The sequence below is a fragment of the Globicephala melas genome, chromosome 16 (genome assembly GCF_963455315.2).
Source record: "Globicephala melas chromosome 16, mGloMel1.2, whole genome shotgun sequence".
In the NCBI taxonomy this organism is placed as follows: Eukaryota; Metazoa; Chordata; class Mammalia; order Artiodactyla; family Delphinidae; genus Globicephala; species Globicephala melas.
Window position 1 is genome coordinate 73,174,214 of NC_083329.1, and position 17,957 is coordinate 73,192,170.

Here is a 17,957-nt window from a genome sequence, read left to right on the forward strand (position 1 = left end):
CTCCAAGAACCTGGGGTGGGAAATTGGGAATGTGCTAGATGCCTTTAAATCCCACAGTGACTCAAATTTCTGGGCCAGCAGCAGTTGCTTTGGTGCCTCTTATTAGAGGAAAGACTTATCCAGAGGCATCACCTGAGGTATGTGGTTGATCAGATAATTCTGCTCTCCAAGTCTGCTGGAAGAATGAGCTGGCAAACTGCTGGTAAGCCAAATCCAGCCTGCCATATGGTTTAGTATATAGTATAACTCGTGAGCTAAGAATGGTTTCCAGTTGAGTCAATTTGGTGGCAGGAAACCCCGATTAATTAGAATCTCTCCCAAAAGAATACCATTCTTATTAGCAGACCTGTAGTACAAAATACTGCTCTTAGTGTTTTAGTTTTATCCAAAAAAAAATTTGTGAAAACTTCAAATTTCCCTTGGCCTGCAGAATTTTTACTATTTCTAGCCCCTTAAAGGAAATGACTGACTCCTGTTTCAGAAAACTAGTCTCAGGACTGAGTGTGGCACAGAAGGAAGCTGCAGGGCCTGATTAGTATGTATGAACAGGAGCCGTAGCACACAAGGGGATCTTGAGGATGCTGGGCCAGAGGGTTGAGTATAAAACGATTGATGTGGGGCATCTCTTGTGACTCAGGATATAAATTCTAAGCATTCTTGGAGCCCATCCTAATCTAGAGTTGACCCTTGAAGCTTGGAGACGATGGCCTATAGGAGGAAGAGATGCTGGGTGTTGAGAAAGGGGGTTGGGGGACTCAGGTGGGCATGCTAGAGAAGATTAGTATTTAAGGCCAGAAAAAACACCAGCTAAAAGATGTTCTCCTGGAAGGATCCAAGGACATTCCACTAAATTCGATAACGTGCTGGTGAGGTGCACCAGCATTTTGAGACATTAATGGAAGCTCTTGGCCAGGGTTGGCAGTAAGAGAAAATAGGGGTAAAAGGATTCCAGAAGAGCAGAGATCAGGTAGTGGCAATCATCAGATGGTGAGGTAAGCATAATTGTCATGACGGGCACCAAAACCCGAAAGGCAGGAGGAGCCTTTACCCAGCCAGATCTGTGGTGAAGGCTGTCAGACCTCTGTGTGTCCAGGGGTCATACAGGCACAGCTCTGAGGTCTGTTATATTTATTTCCAGAACAGAGCCAGGTCTCAGTCCCAGAGACCATCAACTGGAGTGGAGGAAGGGCCTGACAGCATTGCAACAACTATGTAATAAAGATTCTATACATCTTCCCCTCTGCGGCCAGGGGTAGGAAATGACCCGAGTCTCTTATATATGCTGTTGGATAGGGGGTCTGAGTTGATACTGATACCAGGGGATCCAAAGTGCGATCATAGTCCTTCTGTTAAGATTGGGAGCATAGGAAGTCCAGGTGACATGTTCATTTCATTGTAGGTTAAACAGGTTTGCAGACCCCTTAGGTTATCTCCCTGAGTGAGTGGGAAGGGGTACCCTAGGCAGTTGACAGATACCTCACACTGGGTCCCTGGCTTGTGAAGAGTCATCATGGTAGGAAAGGCCAAGAGGAACCTCTCAGAAGGCATTCCCCATCCAAGACAGTGAACAAAGATTCTGTGATGTGTGTGCAACGTCTGGGTTTAGGGCCATGCTGAAACACGTAATAAAAAGGCAAGCCTAGCCCTTTTTATTTGCCTGCCTGTTCCCCAGAAAGAGCAGATGGATTCCAGCAGATAGCGAAAGACCAGGAACTTAACCATGTAGTTGCCCCAGTCACAGCTCAGTGCTTAATGTGGCGTGTTTGCCCGGATAGATCAACAAGCCTCTGGAGCTTGGGAAGCCCCTGACCTAGCGAATATGTTCTTTTCAAACAGAGTCAAGCAAAAGATTTTTTTTAAATGACCTTATAACATGGACATCAGAACACATTCCCTGTCTTTTTCCAAGTGTGTATAACTCCTGTTCTCTGTTACAATACAGTCTGGAGAGACATTGATCACCTTGCCATGATCCACTATATTGATGACATGCTCATTGGTCTTGGTGAGGAGGAAGCAGTGAGTACTTGGGATTCCTTAGGAAGACACCTACCTGTGTGCTAGGGGATGGAAGAATTCAGGGCTCTGCCATGTCAGGGACATTTTCAGGGTCTAATGGTCTTGGGCAGGGATTGGCTAACTAGGGTCCATGGGCCAAATCTGGCCTGCTGCCTGTTTTTATAAATAATGTTTTATTGGTACACAGCCATGTGCATTCATTTATTTTGTCTAGCCTGCTCTTGAGCTACACCGGCAGATAGATGAGTAGTTTCATCAGAGACCATGTGGCCCACAAAGCCTAGCAGACACTTACTCTCTGAGCCTTTATAGGAAATGTTTGCTGACCTCTGGACCTGGGCAGAACTGGAACATTTCCTCCAGTGGAAAGGTCAAGATACTGCATCACCAAGAAAGAGGCATAACTGTTGGTAGGACCTTTTGGATTTGGAGAAACCTTATTTTACACTTGAAAATAGTGCTCATACCCAATTACCAGGTGACTAGAAGGCTGCCTGGATTCTGCAAGCTGCTCTGCCATCTGCTACGAAGGACAGAGTAGGCTCCATCATCCAGGTATCTGTTCTAAATGGTTTTGTGTGGTGTCTCTGATGTCTCACTACACAGTGGCAGCTCAGCCCCTGAGTGGTAGGAATCAACACGACGTTCTCTGCAGCAGGGAGCCGTTTACTATTCAAAGCAGCTCCTGGAGGTACTGTGCTCACCCTGCACTGAGTGTTAGCAGTTGCATCAAGTCCTGAAGCTCTTCTACGGTATCTGAGTTTTGATTTTAGTTTTTGTGTAAAAATTCTTGGACATTTTGTTAGACTTGTTTCTAGGTATTTTATTATATTTTAAATGGTGTCTTTTAAATTTCTCTTGCTGAGAGTTTGTTCCTGGGACTAGAAATACAAGGATTAAAAAAAACAAAACAAAACTGGATTTTTATATTGACCTTTGTGGTCTTGCTAAAGTCTTTTACCTATGCTGATTTAAATGTAGATTCTTTGGATTTTCTACAAAGTCGTACCATTTGCAAATAATGACATTTTGATTAATTTCTTTCTAATCCTTATGTACTTTTTTCTTTGCCTTGTTGCAAAGTAAGGTAAGTTTATTTTTTATCATTAGGAAATGTGATGCTGAACATTTGGGGTCAGAGGGCATCTTATTGAAAGCTTTCAATAATATTCTTCCATTAAAATACTGGTTTTTGGTTGCATACCCTTTATTTAGGAGATTTCCATTTACTTAAGGTTTAGTATAAATTTATTTTTTAATCGTTAGTAAATGTTGGATTTTATTTAATACTTTTTCCTTCTTGTGTGTCTTTATTCCTTTTATCTGTCTTCCAATCACCCATTCTCTTCAGCTAAGTCTAATTGGTTGTTAAACATCTGTTATGTTTAAGAACTGATGAACTTTTAGTTGTAAAATTTTCTTAATTTTTTTACATAATGTAGAAAAATTAATTTTTCACAATTCTGGTGGCAAGAAGCCAAAATTAAGGTGCAGGCAAGGCCATTCTCCCTCTGAAGTCCCTGAGGAAGAATCCTTGCCTCTTCTAGCCTCGGTGCCTGCCGGCAGTCCTGGTGTTCTTTAGCTTGCAGCTGCACTCTTCCCTCTCTGCCTGGGGTGGCACGTGGCCTTCTCCCTGTGTCCAAATTGTCCTCCTTTTAGGGGGACACCAGTCATTGGATTAGGGTCCATCCTAATCCAGTATGACCTCTTTTTAAAATGATTATATCTGCAAAGATTCTATTTCCAAATAAGGTCACAGTCTCAAGTACTGGGGATTAGGAATTGAACATACCTTTTTGGAGGACACAATTTAACCAAAAACACAGGTTTAATTTTCTTCTGAAAATCTCCATATAGCTCATTCCTTGAACACATTACTGACAGTTTTTAAAGTCTGATCGTTCCAACATCTGCATTTCTGTGTTTATGTTGTCTGTCTGGCTTAAGTTTGTCTTTTATGCATGGATATTTTTGGTAGGGTACCGGATATTGTGTACTTAAGTTGTAGGCATAGGATGACTATAAGACCTATGTGTTGTTATTATCTGTGAGGGGATTGGTGGAAGGAATTCAACCAGATTTCTTAAAATTACCCTGAGAACATGAGAAGCCTAAAATGACCAATATGCATTCGGTGGGAATCATAAAACAACAATCTGAAAACAAGTAAACCTGTGAGCCCAAACTCAGAAAATTCTTCAGGTGCCAATTTGAATTTACATTATTGTAGGGGTAGGAGACCATATCAAATAAATCAGTAAAATATAAGTAGTATGTGAATTAGGGCCGAGTACAAAGAGAAGAAGCAGTGAACAGTGATGAGAGGTCACATGTTGGTGGTACAGCTAGAGTGGCCCGGCAAAGGGCAGGGCCTAAAGGAGGAAGGGAATTGGTGATGCAGGGATGCTGGGGAATTGGGACAATGTCCAGCAGAGGGAGGGAAGCGCAGTGCCCTGAGGTAAGGCTGCAACCCAAGCTGTGTTCATTAATACAACACTGCCTGGGACTACTACTCAGCAAAACAAAGTAATGAACTATTGGTTCATGTAACAATCTGGAGCTCCAGAGAATTACAGAATACTCTGATTGTATAACAGACTTTTATCCTTGATTATTTCTGAGTGCTGGGTTAGAATTTGGTTTATCTTCTAAGTGAGCTATCTCTGTAATGTTCCAGTTTTCTGTAATAAGCATGAAAGATACTTGCATTCGGAAAAAAATAAGATTGTTTAAATAAAAAGTGGGGAGGGATACATAGTCCCCAAGAAGGTACAGTCCTTGGGGTCTCTCTCAGATAGTGATAAATACCAGAAAAGGCAGTGTAGCCTAGTCGTTCAGAAATGGCTCAGGAGTAAGATGACCTGTGAGAACCTAGGTCTCTTATGCACAGTGGGCATAATATGAATCCACATCACATAGGCTGCTGGGAAAATCAACATGTGTGAAGTGTTTGTAACAGTGCCCATAAAGTACTAAGTGTTCAATTACCCTTTGCTTTCTCTGGTTCTTTCCTGGTCAGCCCCTCATCTAGGAGATGACAAGAGGTGGGAATTGAGACAAAGCCAGCCTCCCTACACTCCCAACCCCCTGTTCCCCAGGGAAAACAGGCCCAAGGAAGGGGTCTCTGAGGCACATCAAATAATTCCACACGGTGAAGCCTGGGCAGAGGCTCCTCCCGTCCTATGACTGACTACCTTTCCCACTCCCTACTCCTGGGAGGGAAGAGAGGAGAGCTTATTTCCCTTGGGAATCAGCAGCCCAACTCCAGGGCCCATGTGCCAGACTCACAGGCTAACACTGACTCCATCCTGCATGGCTCTCTCCTGCCACCTTCCCATCACAGTCCGTGACTTTTCCCAACCATGATTAACCCAGGCTCCCAGATGCCCTCCATGAGCCCCTTGCCCCAGCCTTGGTTGGACAGGTAGAATCAGCCTAAACCAACAGGCAGGAGCCTGTACTGTAGAAAGCCAGGCTCACTTACTTGACAATGACGGAGCTGCACACGTTGGGGGTATGGGGGTCGTAGGGCCCTTCGGTTGCTTATGGGACGTGAGGAAACTGGCGTTTGTTCAGGCGAAATTGGACAGGCTGTTTGGCAGGCTGAAAGTAGATCATGACTGTGTGTAGCTGGTCTCCACCGCAAAGCGGAGCTGGGAAACCAAACCGTTAAGATGGATGTGGAATATTGCGCCAGAAACCCCTCTTCCGGGGCTGGGCGCCCGGGTAGGAACTGAAGCTGAATCTCGCGTCAAAGTGATTTAGGTTACCCTGGCAGCATGGGGTTTTCTTCTTACTGATTGGATTTCAAACAGCAGAGCATCTCACCGTTTGTGATGGTAGGAACCCGAGTTTCTAAAAGAAAGCAGTTGTCGGTCACTCAGAAGGGGGCGTTCTGCCAATATCGCTTCCGCGTCTGCCACTCTAGCCCCACGTAAGGCCACAGACTTTGCTTTCTTAGGCGGAGCTCATTTTTACATTCTCCAATGCAACCCATTCACACCAGCATCCTCCTGTGTCCAAGGAGGAGAGGGACATGCACCCCACTCCCCAGGACGAAAAGGCGGGGTCGGAGGCTGCCTTTGGGCGGATGACGCTGCGGCGCGTCCGGGCTACGCCATTCCTTGGGATCTGCGCGCCTGCGCTCCTGCCTTCTTCCTGCCGCCGCATGCGCAGATCCGGGTCCCCCGATTGATTCCCAGCTTAGGATGGGGCAAAATTCTCCCTGCAGTGGCCGCACCTGCTTCCTCGTTGATCTCATCACTTAAGTGCCAGTCACACCGACGTTCCTCTGGTCCTCAAAAGGCAAGAAACCATTGTTCCCTCTACCAGGAAAGAAGTTTGCGCAGCTGGCCCCTCCCACCATTCACCTTAGAGGATTCAGCTCAGATGTCACTTCTTGACCTGACCACATCACCCACTGCTGCCCATGCACCCAGCCGCTGCAGCACGCTTGTTTTACTTTCTTCATAGCATGTATCTGGTTCAGAATGCTGGGATCTTAAAGGCCTAAGAGGCCCCCCGTAGCTCCCTGCCACACTTCCCTCACCTACCTTGGACCGTGAGTGGATGCAATTTCAGCCAGGTATCCTGAGTCCCACTCAGGTTCTTGGAGTTCCTGCTGTAGCTCTGGGCCAGCCTTGGAACTGTCCCCTCATCCTGCTTATGTGACCTATTCAAGGGCCCTAAACAGGTCTGTGATCCTCATTTTTATTTATTTAGGCCACACTGGGTCTTAGTTGCAGCACACGAGATCTTGCGGCATGCGTGTGGGATATAGTTCCCCGACCAGGGATTGAACCCGGGCCCCCTGCATTGGGAGTGCGGAGTCTTACCCACTGGACCACCAGGGAAGTTCCTGTGACCCTCGTTTTTAGATCTCAGGGCCTGGGAGGGCTGCAGACCAGGAAGTGGGGTCCTCAGCATCTAGAATCCCTTGTGCCGGCCTCCTGACTACAGCCAACAAGTCTTGGATCCACTATACTTTCCAGAGGATCTAGTACCACGCTGGGAAATAGGTGGAAGGTTTGGAGCAGGGCACCATTAGAGAGCTGGCTTGAAGCAACACCAAGACAGGTGGCTGCCCCATCAGCCCAGACCCAGACTGTGAGCCACTGCCTGGCAGGGACAGGGCAGACGTCTGCTGCCCCAGCCTGTCTCCACCCCAGGGTCTCTGCCAGTATGCCTCAGCTCCTCCCACCTTAGGATATAGAGGTTGGCAAGCGGGGTGAGGCTGCAGGATGAACAGGCTGCCCAGGTGGGAGAGCCATTTCCCCAGCCTCACCCCGTGCATGCTGGGGCCTTTCAAGTGAGGTATTCCAGAAATGGACTTTGGACATACTGAGACCCAGATTGGCATGGATGGGTTTTGTTTCTAAAATGCACTATGCAGGGCTTGCTGGGATGTTGCTTATAGTGAGGGTCTCATGGGACATTACCTAGAGTGGGGGAAGGGTCCATGGGTTGGTCTGAGAATTTCATAGGGTTTTACTGGGGTGAGTTAGTGAAGAAATTGCTCCATTTCCTGGGCTGTGTGAGCACTCACTGAGTGAGGTGGGGTCTTAGCAGAGGGCAAACGACTGGGGATCATTCTAGGTTACAGGATGTCATGGGTATCTGGGTCATCGGGACTTACAAGGTCTCCAGGCAAGGTGTGGAAATTGTAAGGTTCTTTGATAGAACATTGAGATGTCTTGCATCATGCATGGGTGAGGCAGGAGATCAATTATCAGGAGGTCCTCAAAGTGGGGGGCATGCTGGGAATGGCTTCAGGACAGATATGTGACCACAGGATGCATCAGCAATCTATGGGACACCGCCCCCCCCCTCCCGCTGAGGGGCCTGGACTTTCCTGAGCAAGATTTCCTTGTCCCTTTCCAGCCTGCCTGTCCCTAACCAGACACACAGAAGGTCATAAGACCACAGGAGGGAGGAGAAAAGTTTAATTTAGAAATAAGCTCTGGACAGCCTCCTGAGCATAAGGGAGCCTAAGGGCCCACCCTCAGAGAGAAAGGCCATCATGAAGGGTAAAGTCCCCCAAGGGGGAGGGGACAGTATGGGAGCTGGTGCAGGAAGTGCCGTGAAGCCGGTCCTGTGCTCAGCAGGTACTGGCAGAGCCTGTGGAGAGAATGGAGGTCAGGTCTTCACAAACTGGGTCACTCCACAGACACCCCCCTCAGCCTCAGGTGACCCCAAGGCAGGCTGGCTCAGGACAGTCTGCCTTACAGCATAAAATTTATTAATTCTCAAATTATATGGCTATCCTGCCTGAGTGCCTGGAAGCCTCTCGATGCCTGTCTCACCTGGAGTGATGAGTGGAACAGCTTTCTCGGGTAAGGAGCTGAGAAAGGAACACGTCAGATTAGCATCCTCAAGCCTCTGTCCTTTTCCCCCACCAAGATTCCTGGTGCCACTTTACACAATACGAAGGGTCAGAGCTTTCCCTGATTTGGGGCCCTTCAGGGATGATCTGTGAATGACAAATCCCACTGCAAGCCCAGGGACAGCCCGGGGGCTGTCCTCTTTCTCCAAATTGTAGGGCTTTACCGCCAAATAGCTCTGCTCTGCTCAAGGTGCACACAACAGGGCCCTGTCTCACCTGTGCTTATGATCTTGCTTGCATTTGCATTTGCCACCTGTGAAGGAAGAGACAGCCAGTTCAAAGAGCCTGGGGAGCCTGAGCCACCCCTTTCCCACCCGCTCCCCACCCCCACCCCGGCCCCGCCAGTCCCACTGCTCACTCAGGGCGAACAAGATTCCAGCGATGCACAGGAGCGCCGCACAGATCACCCCGCCCAGCTGCAGGCCTTCCCAGTCTAGAGGAGCATAGAGAGTGAGCTGGCACCAGCCTGGCTCCAGCCCAGTCATTCAACAGATAGTTATGACCACCTGCTTGTACAGATGCACTTACATTCCAGGCAACAAGAAAGACAAGCCAGTAAGTACATCATCTAATATCTGGTGGGAACAAGTGATAGGAAGAAAAAACAAGCAGAAGAGCACAGAAAAAGAATGGGCTTTGAAGAATGATCCAGGAAGGCTTTTCTGAAAGGTGGCATTTGAGCTGAGACCTGGAGCACATGAGGACTGTGTTGGGGGACAGTGCCAGGCAGAGGGAGCGGAAACCTGCTTGGGGCATTGTCAGGCAGCAAGGAGCTGGTCCTGGGGAAGGCAAGAGAGAGTGAGTTGAAGAAAGGAGATTAGCCAGGTGCCTCTAGCCCCTTTCCCCGGAAGTCTTCCTAAACATCCTGTGGGCACCTTACCTCCTTGCTGGAATGAAGTTCTCCCAAAGACCATGTTATGAGTCGGCCTGTCACTCTTCTGGTCGACGACGACGATGACGACGACTCTGGTTCTTTAATCCCCAGTCTCAGCCCCATCCTGCCCCTCCTTCCCTGTTCCCTCAAGCCCCTTTCTGTCTACACTGGGCTCCACATCACCCCTCACCAACCCCTAGCAAAGAGGTCCAGGATAGGCAAGGGTAGGGGTGGGGGGCAAGGGATATCAGCTCTTACCATAGTAGAAGGGACTGCCTTTATCTGCAGGAAAGAAAACATAAAAAAAATAAATAAGGACCAGAGCCAGGAGGCAGGATGTGGGGTCTTAGGGCCAGCTAAGGCAGGGCCAGCAGGGCAGTTTGGGGCCTTACTCACCAACCAGGTCATTGGCTTCCAGGACGGGCAGGCCTGGGTGAGAGAAGCAGAGGGACTGACTGTTAATTCATGGCACTGGTCTCAAAATGAATCAGCAGCCAGGACCCCAGCCTAGAGGCGCAAGGACAGCCAGCTTCGTTGGGACTCTGGGGAGGTGGGATGGAGGGGCCCTGAGGTCACCGGTTCCTTTCCTCACACCTTCCCCACCCCCAAACAGACCTGGGATTTTGTCTCCTACTTCCTGGTCTTTGTGCCCGCCCCCCACCCCCCCCACCCCCGCCCTCCGTCCCCACCCCCCAGCCCTTCCAGCAATTTCTCAGGCTTCCTGCTATTCTTTCTTACACTCAAAATGGGATGGTGTGTTGGTATCTTTTTACCCTCTCCTGAAAAGCTTTCTACACAGGTCCTGGCTAATGCTCTGCCTCCTAAAGAAGTAGGGAATGCTGTTCTCTTCACGCCAACAGATGGTTAGCTCCCAAAGTTCCATTAACCTGGGTAACTTTTGCAATAGCTACTTCCTACCTGTACCGTTACTTCCTTTATGTTTCTCTTTAAGTTGACAGTTGAAATGAAAACACATTCATTCAACATCAGGCGCCCTTTGTGAGATGCTGTCCTGGTTTTCACAGCCTTGGTGGGTGGGTGGGTGTGTGACAGCAGGGTCACCTCTGGGAGGACTGACTCACCTGCCAGCAGGAGGAGAAGGCCCCGGACCACTCCCTCCATGACACAGCGGCAGGACTAGGCTGCAGGGGAAGGGGGCAGGCTGGGGTCAGACAGCCCCGACCGGCCCCAGGCTCACGGCACTTGGTGGCACAAATCTCAAGGCTGCCCTTGCTTATGGGGTCGACTTGGAAAAGTTACTAATTTGTTTCCTTGTCTAGAGATGATAATAGTAATGCCTTGTGGAGTTAAGTGCTTAGAGCAGTGCCTGTGCATAGTAAGTGCCATATGAGGTTTTGTTAAAATCTGGTAATCAGATGCCTGACACACCATCAGGAGAGCAGGGCTGCTGTTCTAACTCAGGCTTTGGTGCCTGCCTTCCTGACCCCTGGCTTAAAGGGCTAAGGTTGTCAGGCCTCGGGCTATCCAAAGGTCTGGGCCTGGGGCACTACCAGGCTGAATTCCAAGATAGCCTCCACCTAGGGCATGCCCAGGACTCCTCTGAGTGAACAGCTGGGCAGGGGAAGCGGAGGCATTAGGGGCAGGTGCCAGGGACAGGTGCCAGGGACAGGCAAGAGCCTCCCACCTCAGCCCTGGCCAAGCCCTGCTCCAGGTAGCCCCAAATTCCACTCTCAGAGTACAGACTGCTGTTGGCAGGAAACTGCCTGTTGGGTGGGACATGGCTCCTTCTTTCTCCTTAGGGTGGGAACTATCCATATCTTCATTTACTAGTCCCTAGGATGGCTGTGTCCTTGAGATAAGACCGCTACCAGCTTTCTGCCTATTGTTAGCCTCAGGCAGGCATAGGATAGGGGTCGTCAGTGTTCCAGACTGCAACCCCAGTTATTACATGCCAGAGAATTTCTCTCTCAGCCACTTAACAGCTGTGTGACTCAGCTGGGTTACTTAACCTCTCTGTGCTTCAGTGCCCTGTAAAAATGAGGATAATTATAATAGCAGCCTCATAAGGTTATAACTGAATTACATGAGTTACTATATGTTAAGCCTAAGAATAGCGCGTAGCACATAGTTAAGTACTGAAACGTGTTACAATAAGTAAATGTACAAGTACACGGGTCCTTTTGCCATAGGAAGGAGGAACTATTAACACGCTCCTTGGGAACATGGGGGTCTGTTGGCTCTGAGCAATTTCCAAACCTGGCCCTCCTTTGGCCAATCTGTCTCTCCCTGCCCCTTCCACCACCCTGGAATTCCTGGATCGTGAGGGTCACAACTCCACTTTACATATTCTTTGGCCAAAGACTGGCTCCTGTTTCCTCTAGCCTCCACCGCACCTTCCTTCCATATGACAGTGGGCACAGAGCAGGCAGCCTCCAGTCCTCCAATCCCCCAAACACACACACGTTACTGAGAATACTCAGGCAGCTACCACCCATTCCTCAGACTGATACCCCCTCTTGCCCCCACCCCTTTTCCTAGGATCCCTGAAGTCCTGGTGGAAACTTGCTCACCTGAGAGCTGAGTGCAGAGAGCTGGTCTGAGGAGGCTCCTGGAGCTGCGTCCAGCCCAGGTGGGTTCCAGCTTTTTAAGCCCAGCAGCCCCGCCCAGGGCAACAATACTCTTGGGCCGAAGGAACTGGTCAGATTCCTTAAGATTCCTGCGGCTCCCTCTCCCCAGTGCACTCTTAAAGGAGACGGCTCACCTGCCACACCCGCCGAGCAGAGGGAGGGCCTCAGGCCCTCTCAGAGGCTAAGCGGAGGGAGGGGAGGGATGGGCCTCAGACCCGTCTTATGAGAAGGGGGCTTTCAGTTTCTTTAGCTCACCTAGATCCTAAACGAGGGGCCCAGAAATGTGTGGAAGGGGACAAGATATTTCTGGGTACTTGGGCCAGAAGTGCGGGTTCCAGGACTTCTGGGGGGCGGGCGTTCTGGGAACATCGTGTCAGCGAGGCGGTGGGGCTGGCCTTGAGGCTCCATTCGCTTGGCCGTCGCATCGCTTTTCCTTGGACTGGGTTTCACTGGGGGGAGATCTGGGGCTGATGGGCACCCCACAGGATCGCCCACCCTCTGACCACATCCTGACAACCACTTAGCCCCTGGGGACCGGAAGCTGTAGTTAGAAGCCCCCCGCCCTGTCCTCGCTTCCTGCCTGCTGTGGGGGAGGGGGGGCGAGGGGAGGACCACCGGCCTGGGATGAAGAGTGGGCCGCCTCCCTCGGCAGACCCCCGCGCCTGCCTTGTGCACCGCTGGCCAAGCTCTTCCTGTCCCTCACCCCACCATGTGCCTTCGACCTGTGCCCTTGACGCTGGACGACCACGGGCCCCTCTATTCTGCTGTCCCGCCTCCCTGATTCCTCTCTTTTCACCCTCTTCTCCCACTGCGCAGTGACCAACTGAAGCAAGACTGTTGCCGCCCTTATTCCCAATACTGATAAATAGATTTTGATTGAATTGTTGAGTCACTGAGGACAGGAAGCCACCAGCAGCTCCCAGTGCTGGGGGTCAGAGGGCAGGACAGAGCCCTGAAAGACAGGGTGGGAAGAATTCAGGTGAGTAGGAAGTCGGAGGGCCTTCCTAGTGCAAACATGTTGCACCTCCTCACGAAAACCTTCCATGGTGCTTCCTATTTTCAAGATTTGGTTCTTGCACAGAGCTTAAGACCAGGGCTCCCGGACCAGAAAGAGCTGGATGTGAAGCCCAGCTTGCCACTTGCTCACTGGGAGATCTCAGGCAGCTCCTTCATTATGAGCCTCAGTTCCCTCTCCTCTAAGATGGAGTAACAGGACTTCCCTGGTGGCGCAGTGGTTAAGAATCCGCCTGCCAAAGCAGGGGACACAGGTTCGAGCCCTGGTCCAGGAAGATCCCACATGCCGCGGAGCAAGCCAATGCGCCACAACTACTGAGCCTGTGCTCTAGAGCCCGTGAGCCACAACTACTGAGCCTCCGTGCCACAGCTAGTGAGCCTGCGCGCCTAGAGCCCGTGCTCTGCAGCAAGAGCAGCCACCGCGATGAGAAGCCCGCGCACCGCAAAGAAGAGTAGCCCCCGCTCGCCGCAACTAGAGAAAGCCCGCGCGCAGCAACGAAGACCCAATGCAGCCAAAAATAAATAAATAAATATATTTATTTTAAAAAATAATAAAATGGAATAACAACAGGACATACCTTTGAGGTTTGGTGTGGAGGGGCTGCAGTGGCACGGGGCCAACCCATGACCAGCCCTCAATTTGTATGTGTGGAATGAATGCTTTCCAGGCCCTGTGTGAGGAGAATTTGTGAACCTCGAGAGTCAGAAGAACCAATAATAGCACATACTTTGGAGACAAATCCAGGCTCTGTTTTTTTTTTTTTTTTTTTTTGCGGTACGCGGGCCTCTCACTGTTGTGGCCTCTCCCGTTGCGGAGCACAGGCTCCGGACGCACAGGCTCAGCGTCCATGGCTCACGGGCCTAGCCACTCCGTGGCATGTGGGATCTTCCCGGACCGGGGCACGAACCCGTGTCCCCTGCATCGGCAGGCGGACTCTCAACCACTGCACCACCAGGGAAGCCCCAGGCTCTGTTATTTACTTGCTATGTGCACTTGAGCAACTGACTTACCCTATTCCTGCCTATTTGCTCATCCATGAAGAGGGAACGATGACTGAGCCGACTTTGAATGTTTGTTGTGATGATGACATCTGATTATGCTGCTCAGTTCACAGGGGCTGTTCTTGTAGCTGCGAATGGCCCTGATATACACACAGTAAGATCTGCAGCATGAGAGAAAGGGGGTCATCATTAGAGAGACCCCCATGGGGTAACTGTGCTCCAGAGAAGATAATGGTCTTGCTTAAGGTCACACTGTGCCATGGTAGCAGAATGGAGACTCAGCTCAAGTTTCCAGACTCCTCCGGTGGGGAATAAGCAGCAAGAAAGCAGGCATTTGAGGAAGAGGACCCTTTAAGTCCCAGGTGCTTTGGAAGGTCTCCAGGAAGTATGAAAAGGACCTCAGATCCACTTCTCCAGAAGGTTCTAGCACTTTTGCCCCATCCTGAAGCTTCTGCCCTCTTTAGGGATTCTCCACTCCCACCCCTATCACCATGAGGTATTTCACCTTTAACAGGTAGAAAGAAAACTTCACCTGAGCCAGGTGGTATTGACACTGGCTCAAGATAGAGGACAGGTTGAGCCTAGGGCAGAACCAGGGAGAGAGAGCCCAGCTACCTGTGTGTGGCTTCTGCAAACACACAACAGTAAGTCACCACCTCATCTCCCCGTTTTGCCAAAGTTCAGTATAGGTGCATCAGGGCTGAGTATTGCATCTGTCCCCTCTAAGAGGCCCCAAAGGCCAGACACACACTCAGCAGTGGGCAACAATGCCTTCCACACTGGAAGTGGCACAGGTCAGGTCCCAAGCTAATGAATTTAGCTTCTTAGATGTTAAACCCAGCACTTATAAATAGTCATGAAACTGGGTGTAGAAAATTTTAAAAGCTTTGTGTATTAAGAAGTGTTAGGAGTATTTAGGATGAACAACTGTGTTCTCAAGGTGTGATTCCTGAGGGGCTAGACTGGCAGTGAAGGCTGTTTTCAGGAAGTCACTTTCGAGGAGGGCTGGCCACTTGCCCTGCTTCTTCGGCATGCATTCCTTATCAGAATTTCTGGAGCCATCCCTTTGGGTCTGATTTCTTTTCTTTTTTTGGGGGGGCTCGCCAGACAGCCTGCAGGATCTTAGTTCCCCCACCAGGGGGAAATGCCCTCGGCATTGGGAGCACGGAGTCTTAACCACTAGATGGCCAGGGAAGCCCCTGGGTCTGATTTCTTACCTACCAGATGGGAAAGTTGGGTGAGAGGCACTGAGACCTACAGGGAAATCAAAACTCCAATGATGAAAGGCTGGGAGGAGTGGGTGATGGAGAGCCAGCCTGAGTTGGGGGGGTGCAGATGAGAACCTAGAGGTATCAAAAAGAGAGAAAGCTGCAAGATCCAGCTCTGAACTCTCTCTTCCCCTTCTGGACTCAGTGTGCAAATTATACAAAAGACCTTGTGTGGAAGGAGGGAAGTCTGTTGCCAAGAGTGGCCGCCTGAAAATCGGCACTCACACCCAGGACTCTCTTCTGCTCACGTCAATCACTGCCGCAGCCCCTCACACTCCCAAACGGTGCTTTTCCCCTTCTCTAAGCACTACCGATTGCTCTGCGAAGAACATAGATGCATCCTCAAAGTCATTAATTTCCCTGAGGGAAGGTAATAAAACAGGAATTATCTAAGATTGACCAGAGATAAAGGGAAGTGGATAGCATCAAGCCTGGCACATAATAGGAACATGACGTGTTTTCTTCCTAACTTACAAGATGGACTGAATGTCACAGGCATCAGTAGGAAGCTGAGATTGTCTATTTTGAAGGGTCTGGTAGAATAGGGAAAAGACCCCATTCATGAGAGAACAAGAATAGAGGGAATCTCTGCCCTCTGAGGCTTCTGCCAGTTTCTGAGACATACTGAACTCCCACCTGGACCACTTCCTGTGCTGTCTCCCTCAGGAGCCCCCTGTTCTTCTTTCCCCTCTCTCTAACATGTCCTGCAGGTCCCCCTCTGTGTGCTCAGGGTGCTGGGCTCCTTGCCCACAAGTCTGGGTCTCACTCCGTTTGAGGACCGTGGGGAAGGAGGCAGCCTAACTCTGCTCACCTGCCTACCAGTGTTAGAGCAGGAGGTGAGTGGGTGTTAAGACAGGGTGCAAGGAGGGCCATCTGAAGGGTAGCGACAGTTTGAGGGATGACGGACTTTTGCCGGATCTCGGCCTTGGCTGACTCCAGCGCCCTGGGGAGGCGGCGGGAGGGGCCCTTCACGCTGCAAAGATCTAAGAGCCTTCTAGACGAGGGGATACAGAAACGGTGTGGGGGAGTGTCTCAAGAACGGGGATATGGAGGTCTCTGCGGCAGCCGCTCCCCCTCGGAGTCTGGAGTGAAGGTCTGGATCACTTTGGCCGACTCCGGCCAGAAAAGACGTCATAGGCTTCTAGGAGGCCCCTTCCAAGAAGCCGTCCGTACCCACTCGCTCTCGTGCAGGCAGTGTGGGCAGGGCTTTCCTGTCGCGAAGCGGTCCCGCCCCTCTTCGTGCGGATTGGCTGCTCCAGTTCACCCGAGTACCTGTCAAGCAGCCGCCCTATTACGCCTGCGCAGCTCTTCTTCCCCCCCCGCCCCCCCCACGCTGTATCCTCTTGTAATGGTTGGGGCTCTCGTTGAGTCACTTCTGGAGCCTTTGTCCACCCATTTATCCATTCGCGCCTCCGTGATGTCCACGATCTTCCGGAGGTCGTGGGCTTCAGGACCTGGGACTTTAGAGGCTGTGAGGGATAGCTGAGGTGAAGGGACAGAGCATCGGGTGAGCTCAGGAGGCCAGGGAGGAGGGGGACGAGCGGAGGAGGCGGGCCGCGTGGAGTAAGGCCAGAAAGTCGGCAGTGGACCTTGGAGGGAGGGCTTCAAGCCGGGGAGAGACATTGTTAGATTTGTATTTGAGAAAGTCCTTCGAAGAGTAAGGGTGGGAACCTGTGCATAGAGGAGAGAAGCGCAAGGGTTCACAAAACTGAGATGCCAGGCGACGTCATTTCTCTTCGACCTTTCATTCCGCTTCTGTTAGAGCTCAGAGATGCTTTCCTCCTGCCCCAAGAGTGTCTTAGCTCCCTTGTCCAACTACTGCTCATGTCTCTCAACCAGACTACTCAGCCCTCGATCTTATAATTGAAGTACCTCTTGGGCACACCTCCCAGTCAACAACTTCTGAAATAAAGCTTCCCATTGTGTCACCTCCCCTATACCCACCCTTCTCTATTTCAGTGTTCTCTATCTCAGGTCACTCCCGTATCCACCTGGTCACACAGGCCACCACCGAGCACATCATATGGGGATTATCACTGACGTGTGTCACTCCCTCAGACTATGACCCCCTTAGGGGACTAGCACCCCGAACTCTGGGTGCATCCACAATGGCAGCCTTGGTGAGAGCTTGCTACCTGGCAGGCTGCTTTCCAGCGCTGACTTTCCATGTGTTAACCCATGTCATCCTCACAACAACCTTTCCAGGGAGGACTCTCACCCCATTTCAGGATGAGGAAATGAGGCAAAGAGAGATTAAGAGAAGCACCCGGCCTCATAGCTGGAAGCGGTGGCCCCAGAACCAGCTCTTAATCACCACTCTCCACGTTAAATTGTGCATGTGATTTATTTTGAATGTGATTTAAAAACAGCTTTGTTGAGATATGAATTCACGTACCAACCAATTCTCCCACTTAAATTGTACAATTTCAATGTTTTTTAGGATGTTTACAGGGTATATATATATTATATATATATATAATATATATATTATATGATATATATATTTGTCTTTGGTGTGCATGCATGTGTGTGAATTTTAAGCTGATGGCTATCTATTTAGACATTTTGTGTCAATAAATGTACATTTTATTTTCACTAAGGTGCCAATTGTGGAAAAGTTTGTATCACTATGCATGTACTATGTTTACCATGCTTTTTTCTTTTTCTGTTTGGCCTGTGCCACGTGACGTGTGGGATCTGAGTTCCCCGACCAGGGATCAAACCCGTGCCCCCTGCAGTGGAAGCTCGGAGTCTTAACTACTGGATGGAGAGGGAAGTCTCCTGTACCGTGCTTTTTAAATTTAATACAT

General features: G+C 50.2%; 2 protein-coding genes across 5 annotated transcripts in view; one reads left to right on the plus strand and one right to left on the minus strand.

Annotated features, from left to right (window-relative positions):
• Positions 1-17,957, plus strand: part of RASGEF1A (RasGEF domain family member 1A) — a 246,915-nt gene that overhangs the window by 22,523 nt on the left and 206,435 nt on the right. For 3 of the 4 annotated variants that reach the window (XM_060286881.2, XM_070043949.1, XM_070043950.1), the window contains exons 1-2: positions 6,189-6,324; positions 11,775-11,865. The exons of the other annotated variant lie outside the window; for it this stretch is intronic. The gene's annotated coding sequence lies outside the window, so the exon portion shown is untranslated. Of the gene's footprint in view, positions 1-6,188; positions 6,325-11,774; positions 11,866-17,957 lie in introns of those variants that run through there. 4 annotated transcript variants of the gene reach the window in all.
• Positions 8,049-10,397, minus strand: FXYD4 (FXYD domain containing ion transport regulator 4). Its single transcript, XM_030843933.2, has 7 exons — positions 10,358-10,397; positions 9,672-9,704; positions 9,534-9,557; positions 8,760-8,834; positions 8,618-8,654; positions 8,322-8,359; positions 8,049-8,136 (listed from the first exon to the last, which is right to left on the minus strand). The coding sequence occupies exons 1-7, from the start codon at positions 10,395-10,397 to the stop codon at positions 8,117-8,119; spliced, it is 267 nt and encodes an 88-aa protein (XP_030699793.1). The 3' UTR covers positions 8,049-8,116.

Excerpts from the sequence above, each read along its gene's own strand:
- FXYD4 (XM_030843933.2), bottom strand. The coding sequence starts at position 10,397 with ATGGAGGGAGTGGTCCGGGGCCTTCTCCTCCTGCTGGCAG. Across the intron at positions 8,835-9,533 it reads AGGCAGTCCCTTCTACTATG|ACTGGGAAGGCCTGCAGCTG; the intron begins GTAAGAGCTGAT and ends ATGCTCCTCTAG. Across the intron at positions 8,360-8,617 it reads AAGCAAGATCATAAGCACAG|CTCCTTACCCGAGAAAGCTG; the intron begins GTGAGACAGGGC and ends TTCCTTTCTCAG.